Source organism: Macaca thibetana, chromosome 15 (assembly GCF_024542745.1).
Source record: "Macaca thibetana thibetana isolate TM-01 chromosome 15, ASM2454274v1, whole genome shotgun sequence".
In the NCBI taxonomy this organism is placed as follows: domain Eukaryota; kingdom Metazoa; phylum Chordata; class Mammalia; order Primates; family Cercopithecidae; genus Macaca; species Macaca thibetana.
The window spans coordinates 81,894,687-81,912,184 of NC_065592.1; the positions used below are offsets into that span (position 1 = coordinate 81,894,687).

A 17,498-nucleotide genomic window follows, 5' to 3' on the forward strand; every position below is an offset into this window, starting at 1 on the left:
GGCGGAGTGACTTACTCTAAGCAATAAAATACAGCAAAGATGACAGGATATCACCTGTGACTGGGTTACAAAAAACCATGACTTCCATCTTGCTATCAGACTCCATGACCTTCTTATCCTGCATACTTTATGAAGCAAGATGCCAAGTGTCAGAGAGTTCTAAAAATGTTTATTGAATGAGTGGATGATAAATTGTAAGATGCACTTTCAACTTTTGACTAAGGACAGTAGTCACAAACTCTCTCTAGTTCACTGGCAAAACAAGGAACAGCATAGCTTTGAGGCCGTATTTCTTATACCTATATATAGCTGGTGTTCAACAAAACACAAAGGTATTAGCAGAGAAACAGCTATGACAGCTCAGCTCAATCACTTTGCATAGCAGATGGTTGAGAACACATTTATATCTCTGATACTATTTGCTTGTGTAAGAAGCTTCCCATCCTTTTCTGAGGTCTGCCTGGAAAATACACTGGGTTCCATTCCTGCTGCCCTGGCAGCGGGTCCTTTGGTTCTAAGGTTATGCTTTTGAATAAGCTTCTGGGATGTTGACTTAGAGGGTCTGCCAGCCCCATTTTTCTAAACAGTCTGGATCATATAAGAAAACAAAGTTAGTTTTAGAGCCGACACTGGAATGTATACTCTTCTGCAGCAGGTAAGGGGAAAATCAGAGATAAGGATGCTTGGAGTGTTTTTCCTCTTAACACCACACACAGACTGGGGCTAACTATCCTAGAACCACCCTTCTTCCCTTCCCTAAGAATACATCACATTTCAGCCAAGAATCGATCCACTTGGGGAAACAGGGCTCCAACTGAACACATATTAATTCCAAATTCTGTCTACTTGATTTCAGATCCCATTTCAACTTCATCCTTTGCTAACCACATCCTGGAAAAATTTTGTCTGGCCAGAACTCTGCAAGGTGTAATCAGCAAGAGGAAATCTCTCAGTTCAGAATACCTTAACAAGAATCCTTCACAAAAAATGGAATCCTTTGGCAGCAAGACAGTTCTTTTCACTTGTCCTTGTAAGCTTGACAACACAACAGCAAGGTCGACAGGATAAGATGCTGCTAACAAGTCTTAATGAATTAGCATGTGCACTTGACCTTGATCAGAAGTCTCCTAGCAACGGTCAAAAAAAAAAAAAAAAAAAAAAAATCCATGTCGGTGGCATGCTGAATTCAGGGCAGGGAGGGGGTAACATCAAGAAAATCAAGGTCCCAGATGAAGCCATGGTGCTCCTACACCCTCACTGTAACATTTTTCTTGAAATTAAAAAATAATGTGGATGTAAAAGTACACATGATCAGGGCAAGAGTTCACACCAAGCCCTCACTTCCCAGGATTTTGACAATACCTCTGTCTCAGCAGGAGAGCGGCTGGTTTCTGATTAAGAAGCATTAGTGCTGAAATGGTTTCCTGCTTCAAAATACTTTCTCCAGTGGTCTCTGGAATCAGGAGTAAAATGCCAATAAAAGGTAAATGTTATCTGGAGGTGCGGTGCATGTTGCCATTATCACTAATTAGCAGTTTAGTTTGACTTAATCAGACCAACCCTGGAAGAAAAGGCTGACGGTATAATGCTGCTTAAGGTGGAAGCTGAGAACTAGGGTCACCTGAGTGCCCGACCAGGCTGGGCAGCCCAGGGGGGGATCTGAGTGCTGAGGACAGCAGAAAGGAAACACCAGCCCAGAGAGGGTGAGGAAGGGCCGCTAAAGGCCAGCCCCCTAATTCAGTTCGCCAGTGACCAATCCCAAATGTTAAGTGAGCTTTGACTTCCAAATGTAACTGACACATCAAACTTGTGATTCTTATTTCACATTTCCATACAGGATTCAATATCTGCAAAACCATTTTCTCTCATAGCTACCCTGGGACAGAAATCTGATTAACTCATTTTACCGACGAGGAAACTGAAGCCTGGGAGGAAAGCAGGTGACCAACCCAAGGTGACTGCAACAGATCAACTGTGAGCCAAAGATTTACATATGGTGGACACTCTGAGCAGCGCATCTGTGTGACTTGCTCTGAGGGAGATACAGAAGGATGAGACGCCGACAGTGAATTACAGAAGCAACAGGTTAACGCGTGCAAGAAAAGTGGAAAATGAGATCCTAAAGAATTGAGTGTTAAACTCTGGTCCACAGCCTAAGCCAGTGCTTACCAATTTTGACTGAATCTCATTAATACCCGTGCCAAGAGCCAACCTCCAAAGGCTCTAATCAAGAAGTCTGGGGCCTTGAAATCTGTTTAGAGAGCCAGGCCCTGACTTTATTTAATTGGAATGTGACCTGGATAGAGGCGAGATCCGCGAGGTTACAAGCACGGAGTAGAGGCCAGTCCAGATAAGCATAAAGACATTTAGCATTTTTCATTTTAAAGATGATCACATTTATAGTCAAATCACATTTCATAATTCTCCTGGGTCACAAAAAGTCGTCTATTTTCAGCTACTCCTTCTGGGTAAACTGGGGCCAAAATGTTCAGACTGGCTCCAAATCTCCTTCAATCCATTACCAGACTTATTTACTTACTTTTTGGTATCCCATGGGTAGGGTCTGACCAAGGGGTCAGCTAGGCCTGTCAAGTTGAATGTTTGTTGTCTCAATATGAGAAACAACAGGAGAAAAACTGCAAGTGGAACTCCTCAGGGGAGTGAAGAGGCCTGTGTCTAAACAGAAATCCTCCTCTCTTATGGCTGCTCTCAAGAAAGCAGTCAGCGAAGACTGTTTCAAAACAAGTGGATTGAGAAACTACATTTTTGGACTCAGAACATGCTGCCAGTTACACGTGTAATTGGAGTATTTTTCATTTTAAAGATGATTCTGTTTATACTCAAATCACATTTCATAACTTCCAGGACAACATGGGCTCCAGGATACAACTGGGTTACATATGAAATTCAATTATCTATGATATATCTGTTCCTCTCCCAGCACCTTCCCTTCCTCTCCAATACAGCCCCAGTACACTTATCACAGAAAAAATGAGAGTGGCTGGGCATGGTGGCTCATGCCTGTAATATGACACTTTGAGAGGCCAATGCTTGAGGACAGGAGTTTGAGACCAGCCTGGGCAACATAACAAGACTCTGTCTCTACAAAACACACATGCACACACAAACATACACACATGCGCACGTGCACACACACACTAATTAGCTGGGCATGCTGGTATGCACCTGTAGCCCTAGCTACTACGTAGGTTGAGGCAGGAGGATTGCTTGAGCCCAGAAGTGTAAGGCTGCAGTGAGCTAGGATTGTATCCTTGCACTCCAGCTTGGGTCACAGAGTGAGACTGTCTCTAAAGAGTGCATAGTTGGGGCAGAGGACACAATTTTTCTAAAGACTACTGGGCAGTTGATTGAGCATACACTTATTCAGCAAGCATGTCAGATGCCCGAACTGTGGCCTATGAGCTGCAACTCTAACTGGAAACTGACAACAAAATTCTCTCTCGCTAAATCGTCCATTTCTTTCCATGTTGTTTGTCCCATCACTTCTTGGCACAGTTTCACATATATAATGTCTGGTGAGACAATCCATCAAAAAAGTTGAGAAAGATTCCTCTTGGGAAAGGGGTCAGGCAAAGAGAAAAAAATTGGAGCCCAGAGGGTTAAAAAAGATCAATCTTCTCCATCACTTTCTTTTATTCTACAGAGCACAAAGTAACTGGAGAACTTGCCTTCTGGTGTGCAGATCACCGGACAAGTTTTGCTCTGGTTATTTCTAGGTGGTGATGGTCTGATGTCAGTGGGGGAGACACCTGCCAGGCAACACGTCTTGCCTAGAGCTGAACTGACAGGTGAAACTCTAAAGACAAGTTAAAATAATTGGAGGCAATACTTCCAATCCAGGTGGTGAGATCAAAAGCAAACATTCTCCCATCTCCTTTTGTTTTTCTTTTTCTTGATTGAAATGAATCATTTACTCTTCAAATGGGATTTCAAGGTGAAGCCTTTTCATTTTAAAGGTGTACCAGTAAGATCATTAAATCTTTAAAAAAATTACTCCAGTTGCATTAGGTTCTCACAGTTCACAGAAAAACGCCTCATTTTGTTGTTGTTATTGACAACTAAGGTCTCTTAGAGCATTATTCCCCACGGACAGAAATGACACTTTACTGCAGATCCTAAGTTGCAGAATGCGCCACTAAATGCACCCTGGTAAAAGAAGTCATCTCAAAAACATTTCATTTTTGAAGTAAAGACCATTAACCTACATAAGTATACAAACCCGAGGAGAAATGAACGCATCACATTTCACCTCAGCAAGCATCGCTCCCACTGCAGTTAGTATTCTTGCTATCCTTCCCATAACTGTTCTATGCTTTCCAAACTAAGCACACTATCAAGTCCACCGCTCCTGCACTCTTCAGGTTTTTCATTTTCAAGGTGTAAATTCATTTACCAATTAGCGTTCTTCACCTTAAGTAGTACAGTTCCCGCCTTGACCTACTTTTTATTTCTTTACTCTTATGTGTGTCATGTAAGTCAAATGCAAGTATGTGTGCTTAACACAAACACTGCAGGAAATTAAAAACTTAGTGCACTCATCTTACCACGTAACATAGTTAATAAAGCAGTTGTTTCTTAGAAATTGTGCACAAAATGTACAGAAGTGTTTGCCTTTGTGTCTCCAGGAAAGCAGTAACATGAGATGGTTCCTTTGTGAGTCATCTCTAAAGGATTTCTACTCTTGCATATTTTTCAATTAAAGCAAAGAAATACATGAATGTAATTTTAAAAGTCAAATGATATCATGCAGTTTATGGCAAAAATCGAAGTCTTCGCTCTCCCTCCCATGCCATGGTCCCGCTCTTCTAGCATTTTTCCCTGGTATTTATTTCCATATTCATAAATAGCATGTTTATACTGCCTTACCTTGGTTTTTCAATTTTAGATATTATTTCCTGGCTCTACTACAAACAATTAAGGTTTACCTCTTTCATGTTACATGCACCCTCATCCTCTCAATACTACAATTTCTGGTTAATCAATATTCAGTGCTTGTGTTCTGAAGACTATACTCTTCCCTGCTGAGCTACAACGCATATTATTATTGCATTTCTTGCCAATATAACAATTGCTTTTACTGAGGTAAATAATGGAATTGTTTTTCCGTTTGCTTAGTCTTCTATGGACTGATCAATAACTTATGCCAAACTCTCCTAAAACCATCTAAAACTCCTGGTGGCATAAATTTATCAGGAAATCTCTCAGTTCCACTCTTTCTAGAGACTAACTGGAACCCTGCGAGCGGCAGGCCACATGGGATTGGTGGCTGGACTTCTGCACCATTGTGATCCTGGGATCTCCTTTCCCATCACCTGGAGATTCTCTCTGCTGCATTCCCAGGTTGGGTTCCCTGTTTCCTGGATCTTGCATCTTTTTCTTGGTTTATGCTCCCATGCAAGAAGAGCAATCCTCCAGTAGTTTCCTAAGAAAGGGTGCATGTGAAGTAAATTTTCTGGGACCATGCATGTCTGAAAACATCTTTATTGCACCTTCACACTGAATTGAAGATAGACTGGCTGTAGGTCCCCCAGTTTCCAGTGTTGCTTGTGAAAAGTCCAACATCATTGTGTTTCCTGATCATTGTTGGTTTTATTTCTCGAAAGCCTGTACAATCTTCTCTTTCTCCCTCCAGTTCTGAAACTTCTGTGGGTCTTTTCTATTTCATTATTCTAGATAGGTGCCCAGCAGACTCTTTTAATCTGGAAGTTCCTGTGTTCTTTGCCTCCAGGACATGGTCTTTCATTATTTCCCCTTCTGTTTTATCTTTGTTCCTACTACTTTTGCCATACTTGTTTTACTGTTTTGAAGATTTCCTCAATTTTGCTGCCTTGATTTCTCCAAGTGACTTTCCATTTGCTTTATGTCTTTGTCTTTGATGTGAGAGATGTTCTTTAAATGTCTGGTGATCCTTGGCTGTTCACTTATACTTAAGAGTAAATCCCCAAAACGCCTACTGGAAGATCATGTGCTTATGATGCAGGAGCCGTCACTATGGGGTGATCAGGTGGAAAGCCAAGTAGTATACTGGGAAGCCCCCAAACATCAGTATCTGTAGTATTTTCTCTTGGGCCTGTTACCTCAGAGAGGAATACACTCATCTGCTGGGGACTAGGGGTCCTGAGTGGGTTGGATTCTAAGCCTGACAACTAAGAGTTGTAAGGCATTCTCTGGGTCTCGCTGCTTAGTGGGCCCTGTGTTTCCCAAGGTACCTTGTTTCCATTTCCAACTGTTGCCATGTCCCCAGTTTCAGTGCTCCTCTGGTTCACCCTTTCCTTACAGAAGCCTCCCATCTTCTGCGGACAGGAGGAGTCGCCTGGCTTCATGGGTTGGAGAAGGCACCAGGAAGTTTAATGTCTCCTGTGACAGGCTTCCAAAGAATCCTCTTCTTGTTTTCAGCCATACTCCTCATATATCTGCCACCTGAGGTATCTGTGTCTCAAATTCTTAAGTCTTTTTGGGGGGGTGTCTACTGCACACATCCTCACAAACACTTGGCAGAAGACAGAAAACAGAAACCTCATCAGTGTGTTAGTCAGGATGGACCAGGCTGTGCGGTGATAACAAACCACCCCAAAAATCTCTGTGGCTTAAAACGATAAAGGTTGATTCCTCTCTCAGAATACATGTCCCAGGGAGCCCTACTCATTGTGGTTTCATGGGACCTGTGCTGACAGGGGCACAGCCATCTTGTGAGGCTGCCCCCTTAACATAAGGCTTTGGGGTTTGTTTCCACCGGGGAAGAAAGCATGGTCTTAGCTGCTCCCACTTGGAAGCAATACACTTCAGGGCTCACGTTTCCCTGGCCATGCTTAACTTCTAGAGGATGAGGAAGTGCAGTCTTCTCCGTGTTTGAAAAAATAAAAGAACTGGAAATCCTGGGGCACACTAACCCTTCCATCACAGCCAGTTACCACTTGCGTGTTGTCAAATTTTGTTGTGCTCATCTGTTACTGTTTCCTCTGTCAGCGTTTGTGCTTTTTATTATTTTACTGGAATTCTAGGAGGGAGAAGAGATAAACATCATCTCAAGCTATATACCACACCACTTAAAGTAGCCAAAACCATCCAGTTTACACCGTGTGCTTGCTAGCATCAATCTCCCTGAGTCTACTGTGACTCTGTTCTTGAATGATTCTGTTGCCTATAGACAGATCAGTAGGCTATGGGTTTTCAGAACTGGTCTTCAGGCTGGGCTTGGTGGCTCATGCCTGTAATCCCAGTATTTTGGGAGGCTGAAGCAGGTGGATCACCTGAGGTCAGGAGTTCAAGACCAGCCTGGCCAATATGGCACAAACCCCGTCTCTTCTAAAAAATACAAAAATTAGATGGGGATGGTGGCATGCACCTGTAGTCCCAGCTACTTGGGAGGCTGAGACAGGAGAATTGCTTGAGCCTGGGAGGTGGAGGTTGCAGTGAGCCAAGATTGCACCACTGCACTCCAGCCTGGGCAACAGAGCAAAACTCCATCTCAAAAACAAAACAAAACAAAAAAAAAGGAAAAGGACAGGTCTTCATTATCAATATTTTTCAAGAAGGGGATTGGGAGATACTTCTCAAGCATATATTTAGAAAATGGAAACCCCTTACTAGAAGAAAAGCACATTAAGTATTTTTTCAAATGTTTAGAACACAGTTATTTTCTCTCAGTGCTGAGCATGTAATAGATGTGTTCAGTAAACTCTTATGGAAAAGCAATCCCGTTTTCTCTCTCTACACAACTCACCAGCAAACAAATGCCAGTTTGCTCCAAGAAAAAAGTGCTTAAGTTCTGGGGGAATTAAAAGTAGTGTTAAAAGCAGATTTAGCAATTAGCAATGGTGGGTGACAAATGGCAATACAGGTTTTTTTGTCTCCTTTTATTTGCTTCATTATAGTTTCTGATCTTGCCACTTTGAGAATGCAAATACTCAAAATACTGCTTTTGTAAGAATACCATTTCTCCAGGTCTGCTGACCATAATCACAGTGAGATAGCTCTTTTTGTTAAAACTTTATCTGTGCTAATAAAAGATTTAGTTAAATCTTATATCCACAGCACTGACATGGGGAAAGTGCCCAGATAATACATTTTTTCCTTTAAATCATTACTTCTCAATCTTTCAAATGCTCATGAATCTCAGAGAAAGTTTACAAAACAAAATAAAATAAAATGAAACAAAAAACCAGATCACTGAGCCCCACATCAGGTATTCTGGTTTGGAAAGGAAGGGCAGTAACTTGCATTTCTAATAAGTATCACCCAGACAGACTTCAGGCCACATGGCTTTAAAACACCTTTCCATTTTCTATAACAGCGTACATGGAGAATGAGTGTTCAGTAAATATTTTTTGATGCTGAGATGGAAATCAACAGAATATAATATCATTATATTCTCATAAGACCATTACAGAGGCAGCAAAGGAAGGTCTTTCCTATAAATATGGCATGACAGATGAAATACAACCCACAAATAGCTTAAAAATGACTGCTGGAATACTCTAAAGCACAGGTTTTCAGTTTCACTTCATATTAACTATTCATAACCCAGTGATCCATACTGATTTCTTAGCATCAAGCTGAATTTCTGACATAGTGGGTTCCTAAAGCATCATACAATGTTCTATAATTAATTTTACCTTTTGAATGAAACAGCATGCAAGAGAGTTAAGTTGTTCTCCTAGTTCAAATGAATAAAAGCCAGCCTCTAGCCCTACCATAGGCTATGCTGTGGGCTCACTGGGAGGCTGCAGGGGCAATTGGTTAAGCAGGTCATTTCAAGGAGCTGGCGCACTGGAGAAAGCTGAAGGAAGAGGCCAGCATCTGGACCAACTGTGCCTGCAGCTTTTTCCTCTGGTGGCTTTCCAGGTTTCTAAAAGGATACAGAAGTCAGCCTTTTGCCAACTCCCTACTTTTGAAAACCTGCTCTATTTCCACCTCATTTGCAAAATGCTTGCTGCAATCCCTCCTAGCTGGGAGGAATCTGGAGACAGCTGGAGGTCAAGGAGAATTCTACATGTGAGTGCACCTGTTTTTCACTGAATCAGAAGCCTAGAAAAGAGAGAGACAGGATATGTCTGAACTCACTGACCCAATGCTGCCCCCTTGCTGGAGAGAAATGAAGTTCCCTTCCCTACTGGTTTCCAACCTTTTCTAATCCGCTAACAGCAAATGCTGACTATTCCTTAAAGAGGAGGTGAATGCTACCACTCTGACCTGCATAGCTCTTTATGTGTAAGTAAAATGAACAAATACCTTACAATAATGGTTTCTCACTCGAAAGATATGTATTGAGAAACGTCCTGGTGCAATCATAAAATGTAGAATTAAATGAAATTGAATATAAGCTCTTGACCCTTATCTTACTCTAAGATCCATTTTAAAATGAAAGGCTTAAAAATTATTCAAGAGTATGGAAAGGGAGAGTAGAAGCAGAGAGAATCTTTATAGCAAAGGAGTCAGAGCAAAAGTTAGTCTTTCTGATGTATTCTGAACAGATAATGACACCTAAGCTTGCCATGTTATAACATTTCCTAGGTATTTCAAAAATGGAAAATGTCAACAGTGGTATCAATTACTTTGTGTAGCTCTTCACAATGAAACACAATTTGGTTTAAAACAGAATACATATCTTTTGTGAAGTGGGAAGGATGACCTGATACAACCAGATGTGAAAATTATGCACCTACTGAAGCCCACAATGAGGCATAGGGTGGGTGAAAAAACTGCAGAGGCCGGGCAGGGTGTTTCACACCTGTGATCCCAGCACTTTGGGAGGCCAAGGCAGGCAGATCACCTGAGGTCAGGAGTTCAAGACCAGCCTAGCCAACATGGTGAAACCCCATCCCTACTAAAAATACAAAATTAGTTGAGCATGGTGGATGCGCCTGTCATGCCACCTACTCAGGAGACTGAGGCAGGAGAATCACTTGAACCTGGGAGGTGGAGGTTGCTGTGAGCCAAGATCGCACCATTCCACTGAAGCCTGGGCAAAAAGAGTACAGTTCTGTCTCAAAAAACCAAACCGAAACAAAAAAATTGCAGAAACCGGCCAGATGCTGTGGCTCACATCTGTAATCCCAGCACTTGGGGAGGCTGAGGTGAGTGGATCACTTGAGGCCAGCAGTTCGAGACCAGCCTGGCCAACATTATGAAACCCCGTCTCTACTAAAAAATACAAAAATTAGCTGGACGTGGTGACACTTGCCTGTAATCCAAGCTACTCGGGAGACTGAGGTAGAATTGCTTGAACCCAGGAGGCAGAGGTTGCAGTGAGCAGAGATCGCATCACTGAGCTCCAGCCTGGGTGACAGAGCAAGACTCCATCTCAAAACAAAACAAACAAACAAACAAACAAACAAAAAAAACTGCAGAAACCCCTGGCAGAAAAAGGCTCGGAAGGATTTCCTCCAAAGAGGGCACACTACCCATCCCAAATCTTCAAGGGATTGATTTAAGGCAGTTCTCAAATTGTGGTCCTGGGACCAACATTTTTAGGAACTTGTCAGTGACAACATTGAACTTTACCTGAGAACCAGAGAAACAAAATGAAGAAATACTCCCATCCTTTTGTGTTCTGGGAAACTCCTTCTCCTCTGACTTAGAACAGGGATAGGGATGCTCCTCTTGTTTACCTATGACAAGGCCAGACGCAGACCCTCCACATTTCCATTCTTTCTTCACCAACCATCAGCTGAACTGCTTGCTAACCAAACTTTGGTTAAGGGTCTCTCCTTCCTCCAGGTGCGTGAACTTTGGCCAGCATACTACCACTCCTGAGAAAACGCTGGTCTCAGGTAGAAACATTCTCTGATCCACGGCACATTCAACTCCCACCCTTTTCACGCCACTTTCACACACCCCGTTCTTTCTACTTAGCTACTCCTCCCTATAAAACAACTTCCCCCTTGTTCCTAACCCTAGAGACCCTTAAAGATCTTAAGGTCAGAGGTTCTCCTACCGCAACAGTCCTTCCTCCCTATAATGAAACAGTATCTTTCTCCCCTTTGCAATAATCCTTTCCAAGGAAGTCTCTCCTTCCTCAGTCAGGGCTTGTTTTTTATTTGGCATTAGAAATACAAATTCTCGGGCCCCACCCCACTCTTTCTGAATCAGAAACTGGGGGTGGAGGGCAATGTACCCAAGAAAGCATTTCTCACAAGGCCTCCAGGCACAGTGTGGGAAGCACTGATTTGAAGCCATCCTGCTAACAATCTGACGAGTGCATTCAACACTTTCTCTCCCGCTGGTATTTGAGAGTTTAGGTGCAACCTGCTTCTGAGGCTTAGGGTGGAAAAGTTATTAGCCTCCCCACAGACCATTTCCCATAAAGCCACTACCCAAGGGCACACAAGGCCATGGGGCGCCATCTTCCCTCCCGCCGCATGGGGCCGAGGAAGCCCGAACCCGCACCGACTTACATCTCCGTCCATCGGCCTCTGGTCGTCACAGTCCCTGGTGGGGCTAATGTCCTGGCGCATGACCCAGATGGGCTCTTTGGGCTCGTCGGGGGTGTAAGGCGAACGGATGGTCCTGGTTTTCACCTCCTCGATGGCCTCCTTGATGTCCTTGATGGCCAGCGAGATGGCATCGCGCTTCTCCTTGCTGTACCGCTGCCCTGCTTCGCCGCCGCCAGCGGGGCCTGTCGCCCGCTGCTGCCCCGCCGGTGCCTGCAGCCCGGGGCTGTCGGGGCGACCCCCGGTCGGGGTAGGGGGTCGCTCCAGGTCCTGCTCGGCCTCGGGCATGTCCTCGGCCGCCTTGTCGAGGCTCTGCGAGCTCATGCTCTGCTTGACCTCGGCCACGATCTGGTCGATGTCCTCCTCCTGCTCGTAGCTGTCCATGCGCGGATAGGGCGCGAACTCGGCCTCCTTCTCGGGGCTGTCAGACTCGCCGTCTGAGCGCTCGTCGTAGTGGTGCAGCCGCGCGCCCAGGGCCTCCTGGCGGTATGCGGCCGCCTCGTCGGGCTCCTGCTCGTAGAGCCGCAGGCCATCGCGCGCGTCCAGCTCCGGCGCGTCCCCTATCTCCTCGTACACGTGCTCCTGAAGACCACCGTAGTCGGCGTAGGGCTCAGCGTAGGGCTCGTCCTCGCCGCGGTGGAAGAGCCGGTGCGTGTAGACATAGCCTGAGTAGGCCGCGTTCATGGCCTCCTCGTGCTCCAACGAGTGGAAGTGCAGGTGGTTGGGCAGTGCAGGGCGGTGCGTGGCCTCGGCGTGCTCGGCCTCCGCCTGCTCCGTGTACTCCTCGGCCTCCGGCCGGTACTGCACAGCGTAGGCGCTCTCGTCCTCGGGGTCCTGTGCACGCTCCGCATCGTAGCCGTCGCGGGCCGCGGCGATCACGTCGCCCTCGGCGGTGTCCGTGTGGTTGTGGAAGCCGCTCTCGGTGCTGGCTGAGCGCTCCAGGCATTCCCCACGCTCCTCCTCCTCCTGGCCGAGCTGGGCGCGGAGGTCCTCGAGGGCGCCCCCGCGCTGGTGGCGGCCCGCATAGTGCTGCTGCTGTGGCGGCTGCTGCTGCTGCTCCTCTTCTACGTCGGGGTGCTCCAGGTCGGCCTCCACCGACTCGTTCACCTCCCCACCTGCCGCCTCGTCGGTCACCTCCACCTCCGCAGACCCCTCCAAGTGGTTCATGGTGGGAGTCGGGGATGGCTAGGAGAGAAGCTGGGCCTGGCTCACTGCGCTCTCATTTTGCTCCACTGGGCTGGAAAAACAAGAAGGGGAGAGGCTGTCACGTGGTGCAAACTGTCGTTATGAGCTGAATATTCAATATTCAGATAACCATAAAAACAACTGCTATTGATTCCTTTGGTTCTGGGTCAATTAAAAAATGACTGCAAATTTAAGCTCAATCTGACAGCACATACATAGCACGCAGCATAATTTGTAACTACATATCTACTTGTTTAATTGCTTATTGGCTTTCTCCGTTCCCCACCCCTCACACTGAGCGCCTCAGGAACGTTTTGTTCTCCACCATGCATACGATTCGGGTCCCATTTCTGATGCATCTGAATAAAGAGTACTACTAAATTGAATGGGCCAATTGACACATTTTCTATATGCTAACAGATAAATCTCTCCAAATTAAACTAGGATCCTACAACTTTAGAAATCACTCTTTAAATCAATTTCAAAGAAACATAATCTTGAACATCTTTTGAAGCCATTGCTGGCAACACAAGTATGCAGCCATTCTGAGGGAGGCTATCAGCTAGCAGTGGGGTCCCGCCATGGCTCTGTCATTACTGCTCTGTGACCTCAGGCAAGTGGCTTAATTTTCTGGACCTCCATGGTGTGACTGGACTCATTTCCTACACGCAGGGTGTTAACAGCTATTATACAGGGTAAAAAAGATTCTGTAATCAAATAAGTTTGGAAAATGCTGAGTTACAGTTGACTTTTCATTGTTAATATCCAGAAGGAGGAAGATACAGGATACAGGCTTTCCCTAACTTGTTTGACCAGGAGACACGTTTTCCTAGAGGCCAATGTTACACAGCAGCTGGTTTCTAATAGTCAGGCCTCCCTACTGCGCACTCAGCATCCAGGATACAACCAACCACGGAGACAATATTAGGGAAAAAAATCCAATACAACACAACAATAAAAAAGAATGCAAGTAAAAATAAAGTATAACAACAATTTACATAGCATTTATATTGTATTAGGTATTATAAGAAATCTAGAGATGATTTACAGTATATGGAAGGATGTGCATAGATCATATGCAAATACTATACCATTTTATAATGGATTTTTATATCCACTGGGGTCCTGAAACCAACCCCCACAGATACCAAGGGAGGACTATATTCACTTTCCCCATATAACCTACATCTAAAATTCTATGGTTTTATAAGTTGCCATTATAGCTATAACTGGATAACAAGTGTAATTTTTAAAAAATATGGGTAGGTCTCTTTCTATTTTCAGATAACTTTTGTAGCTCGAGAGAAAGATTTGGTTTCAGTCTCTCTCAATTCTTCTTATCACAAAATAGCTTTATAGTATAATCGGTGCAGTGTATAGAAATAGACACAAAGAATGTAAAGAACAACAACAAAACAGGTAGGACCACTATGATTTTGAGATCGCTGTGGTAAACAGGCTCAACAGTATGTGTAAACTTGCTATTGTGTTCTTTTGGAGAGCCTCTCTTACAAATGGACACAATGGATGGGAAGTGAACTCTTAAATATAACAGCAGACAGCCCCAGGAGGACCAGGGACATCTGATTGACTCTCTAGTAGTGAGATGCATTATATACTACTAAACCCCCCATCACAACCACAGCAATTTCCTTCAAGCATTGATGACCATCCCAATAGCAAAGGAGACCATTTTGGAGCTACCAAGTCCACATTCAAGCAAAAGTATCATGTCTTCCCATTCTTTGATGGATCCACCCCTGATTTGTGCTCACTAGAAGAAAAGACGCATGATTTACAAGAGATGAACAGTCTTTATTGCTTCCCTACTTGACGTGAGTCCCACTTGATACAAATTAGACCCAGCCTCTTTTGAATAATTGTGGGCTCCTCCCATTAACTCCTGAGAACAGCAACTGTGGACTAAGTGTAAGAAAGTCTTCCAAAAGCTATGAATCTCCCTTCAAACCTTGATGGATGGTTAAGGTTGTAAACCAGTGGCAGGGTGGGGTGGGGAATGATTGAAGCTGTTCCACCTCAGATCATCAGCCATCAGTTAGATTTTCATAAGGAGTGCACGACCTAGATCCCTTGCATGTGCAATTCATAATAGAGTTCATGCTCCTAGGAGAATCTAGTGCTGCTGCTGATCTGACAGGAGGTGGAGCTCAGGTGGTAATGCTCACTCACCTGCTGTTGTGCAGCCCAGTTCCTATGGGCCATGGACTGATACTGGTCCACGGCCCAGTGGTTCGGGACCCTTGCTCTAAACAGAAGAGGCAAGTGTTGCTGCTGCAGGCCACCGAGTTAAATGGCCTCCAGAGGATTATGAGAAACACAAAACAAATATTCAACTCAATACAACACATGGACAAGAACAGTGTACCCAAGTTTCCTTCATAAGGACTTTCTAAAAAAGACAACAGACAAATCTTCATTAAATCTACATTGGTTTTGTAATGTACAAATCTAATTCTAATAAACACAAAGCGAGCATTCACAGAAAAGGATAGCAAACATATCATAGACTTTCTTGGGTTCTGTTACCCTGAGGTGTCTCAGTTGTATGTGGTCAGTGTAAGAAAAACAGTAACAAAAACCACAGAAAGCACCTGAATGACCAACAATTCATGATAACCGTATGTGGAACTGACCAAAATGCTGTCTTCAGGGAAAATGGCTCTTCTTTAGCTTGATGAAAATCTATTGACATATGTATTAAAAGAAGTTTTAGCTTATTCTGGGTTAAAATTGGTGAATGGTACCCTCTTATAACCCATGTATTGATTCAAAGGAAATGGAATTTCCTTCCGTGTATATCCACTAAACTGTGGTAAAGGAAGTTCTCTGGTGGGGCAGGGGGTGGTGGAAGACAGTGTTAATGTAGTAAAAACTACAACAGAACTTTTTGTTCTCTAAGTGCCTTCTCCTTATACCCCCATCCACAGACCTCATGGGAGTATTCACATATATAGTGTTTGTATTTTACACATCATCGTGTTTTCAAAAATATGATTTGGGTTGTGGTATTGCAACATGTTAATGAATAACAGACATTGACTTTGGGAGTTTCCCTACGACAAAAAGGCAATTGTTAATTTTTAAGGAAGGAGCTGAAGTTGATGCTTAGGTTTATCCCTACACACAAGAGGACTGTTCTCCATACCCTGGCAACTTGGGAGTGGTATTTATAAAAAACATTTAAGCTGCTTTTTAAAAATCCCAGGTTATTGTGGGAGTATATTGTTGGGATGAAATTTTTGAAAAGCAATTTGGCAAGATGAATTAAATTCTTCAAAAGATAACATACCTTTTGCCCCAGTAATTCTACATATAGAAGTCTAAAAGGAAAAAAACTTGAATGTGGACAAAAATGTTTCTCACAATATTTTCTTCAAAAGCAAAAATTTTAAACACCAAATATTAAGTGCTAATATTTATTAAGTACTGATAAGTACAATGCTAATCACGTTAGGGTTATATTGTGATCAGAAAGATGTGGGGGTTTTCTCTCTGGGAAGTTCCACCTGGAGTTTCCATAACACTTAACTCAGCCAGCCACAGCTGAAGAAATCACACCTCCTCACCCTCCCTTCCCATCCTGGCTCTCAAACTGGGTTCCCTCCTGTATTTCCCATATGGGCAAATGGCACCACCAGCCACCCACTGAATCATCTCCTTCCCTTATCTCCCTCCTCAAACTGATGCCAGAGTCCACTGTCTTAATAACTCTTGGATCAGCCTTGCTGCCACTGCTTTGTCTTGGTCTGTCTTCACTACCTGGTTGCTTCCTTGACTCTGCTTTATCAGCCCCCTCCAGTCCATCCTCCCCACTGCCAACCTGATGATCTTTATAAAATACAAATCTGAATCCCATAACCTTACTCCTCAAACTCTTCAGTGATTCCCTTCTAGGGCACAGTATAAATGCTTAGCTAACTATGTCCCAGGTACTACCAGGCATTTTTCCACGTGACGCGTTTAAACTTCACACTAGCCAATGAAGAGTACTGCAATTATCAGCTCTTCTGAAAATGAGGCAACAAGTGATTAGAAAGGTTAGGATTGTCCCAGGTTACACATCTGGTAAGGGAGGCCCCCTGACATTTGATCTCTGCACTCTAGCTCTGGGGTCTGGGCTCGAGTCCTATTCCTGGCCAACAAAGCCCTTGGGATGCTTCACCCCTTTAGTCTATCTCCATACTTCACCCTGCACCCTGCATTCTAACAGCCAAAGTCCTGGTGTTGGCCCTAACTGCCCTCCCTATTCATGACATATTTTAACTTATAACTTTTCTTTGGTGAATCTTTCTTGTCTTCTCCAGGCCATGTTCATACTTGATGAATGTCAATTAGGTGCCAGCCTCCAGGCACGCTCGAGGCACTGGGGCAGAACAGTGAGCAAGCCAGAGGAGGCTTCCCTGCTTTCAGGAAGTCCCCATTCTATTGCATCGGGTGGGGGGCAGAGGGAAAAAGGGGCAGACAATAATTATGTAAATAAGTAAACAAGATAACTTCATAGGGAAACAATTTATGAAGCTAATACAACAGAGTAATGCCATGGAAAATGACTGAGGAAAGGGCCATTATGTAGATATTATTCAGAGAATGAGATATTTGAGTTGAGGTCTGAATAATCAAGAAAGAGGTGGCCTTGTGAAGATCTGAGGGCAAGGGCTTTGAGGTAAGAAAGGATCAGCTGTGTTCAAGGACAGAAATAATGTTTGCAGGCAGGTGTGGAGTCAGTAAGGGACAGTGTGATGGGTGATGGGGACAAAGAGATGGGAAGGGGCTGAGCTGGGCAGGGTCTGGTACACCATGGTAAATGGTGTGGATTTTATTTCAAGTGTAGTGGCACGC

General features: G+C 44.1%; 1 protein-coding gene across 3 annotated transcripts in view; it reads right to left on the minus strand.

Moving 5' to 3' along the window:
* The window catches only part of APBA1 (amyloid beta precursor protein binding family A member 1), a 226,399-nt gene that overhangs the window by 58,153 nt on the left and 150,748 nt on the right, over positions 1 to 17,498 (minus strand). For all 3 annotated transcript variants that reach the window (XM_050761928.1, XM_050761926.1, XM_050761927.1), the window contains exon 2: positions 11,418 to 12,690. In XM_050761928.1, coding sequence (XP_050617885.1) covers positions 11,418 to 12,620 — 1,203 coding nt within the window. In that variant the 5' untranslated portion in view covers positions 12,621 to 12,690. The remainder of the gene's footprint in view (positions 1 to 11,417; positions 12,691 to 17,498) is intronic.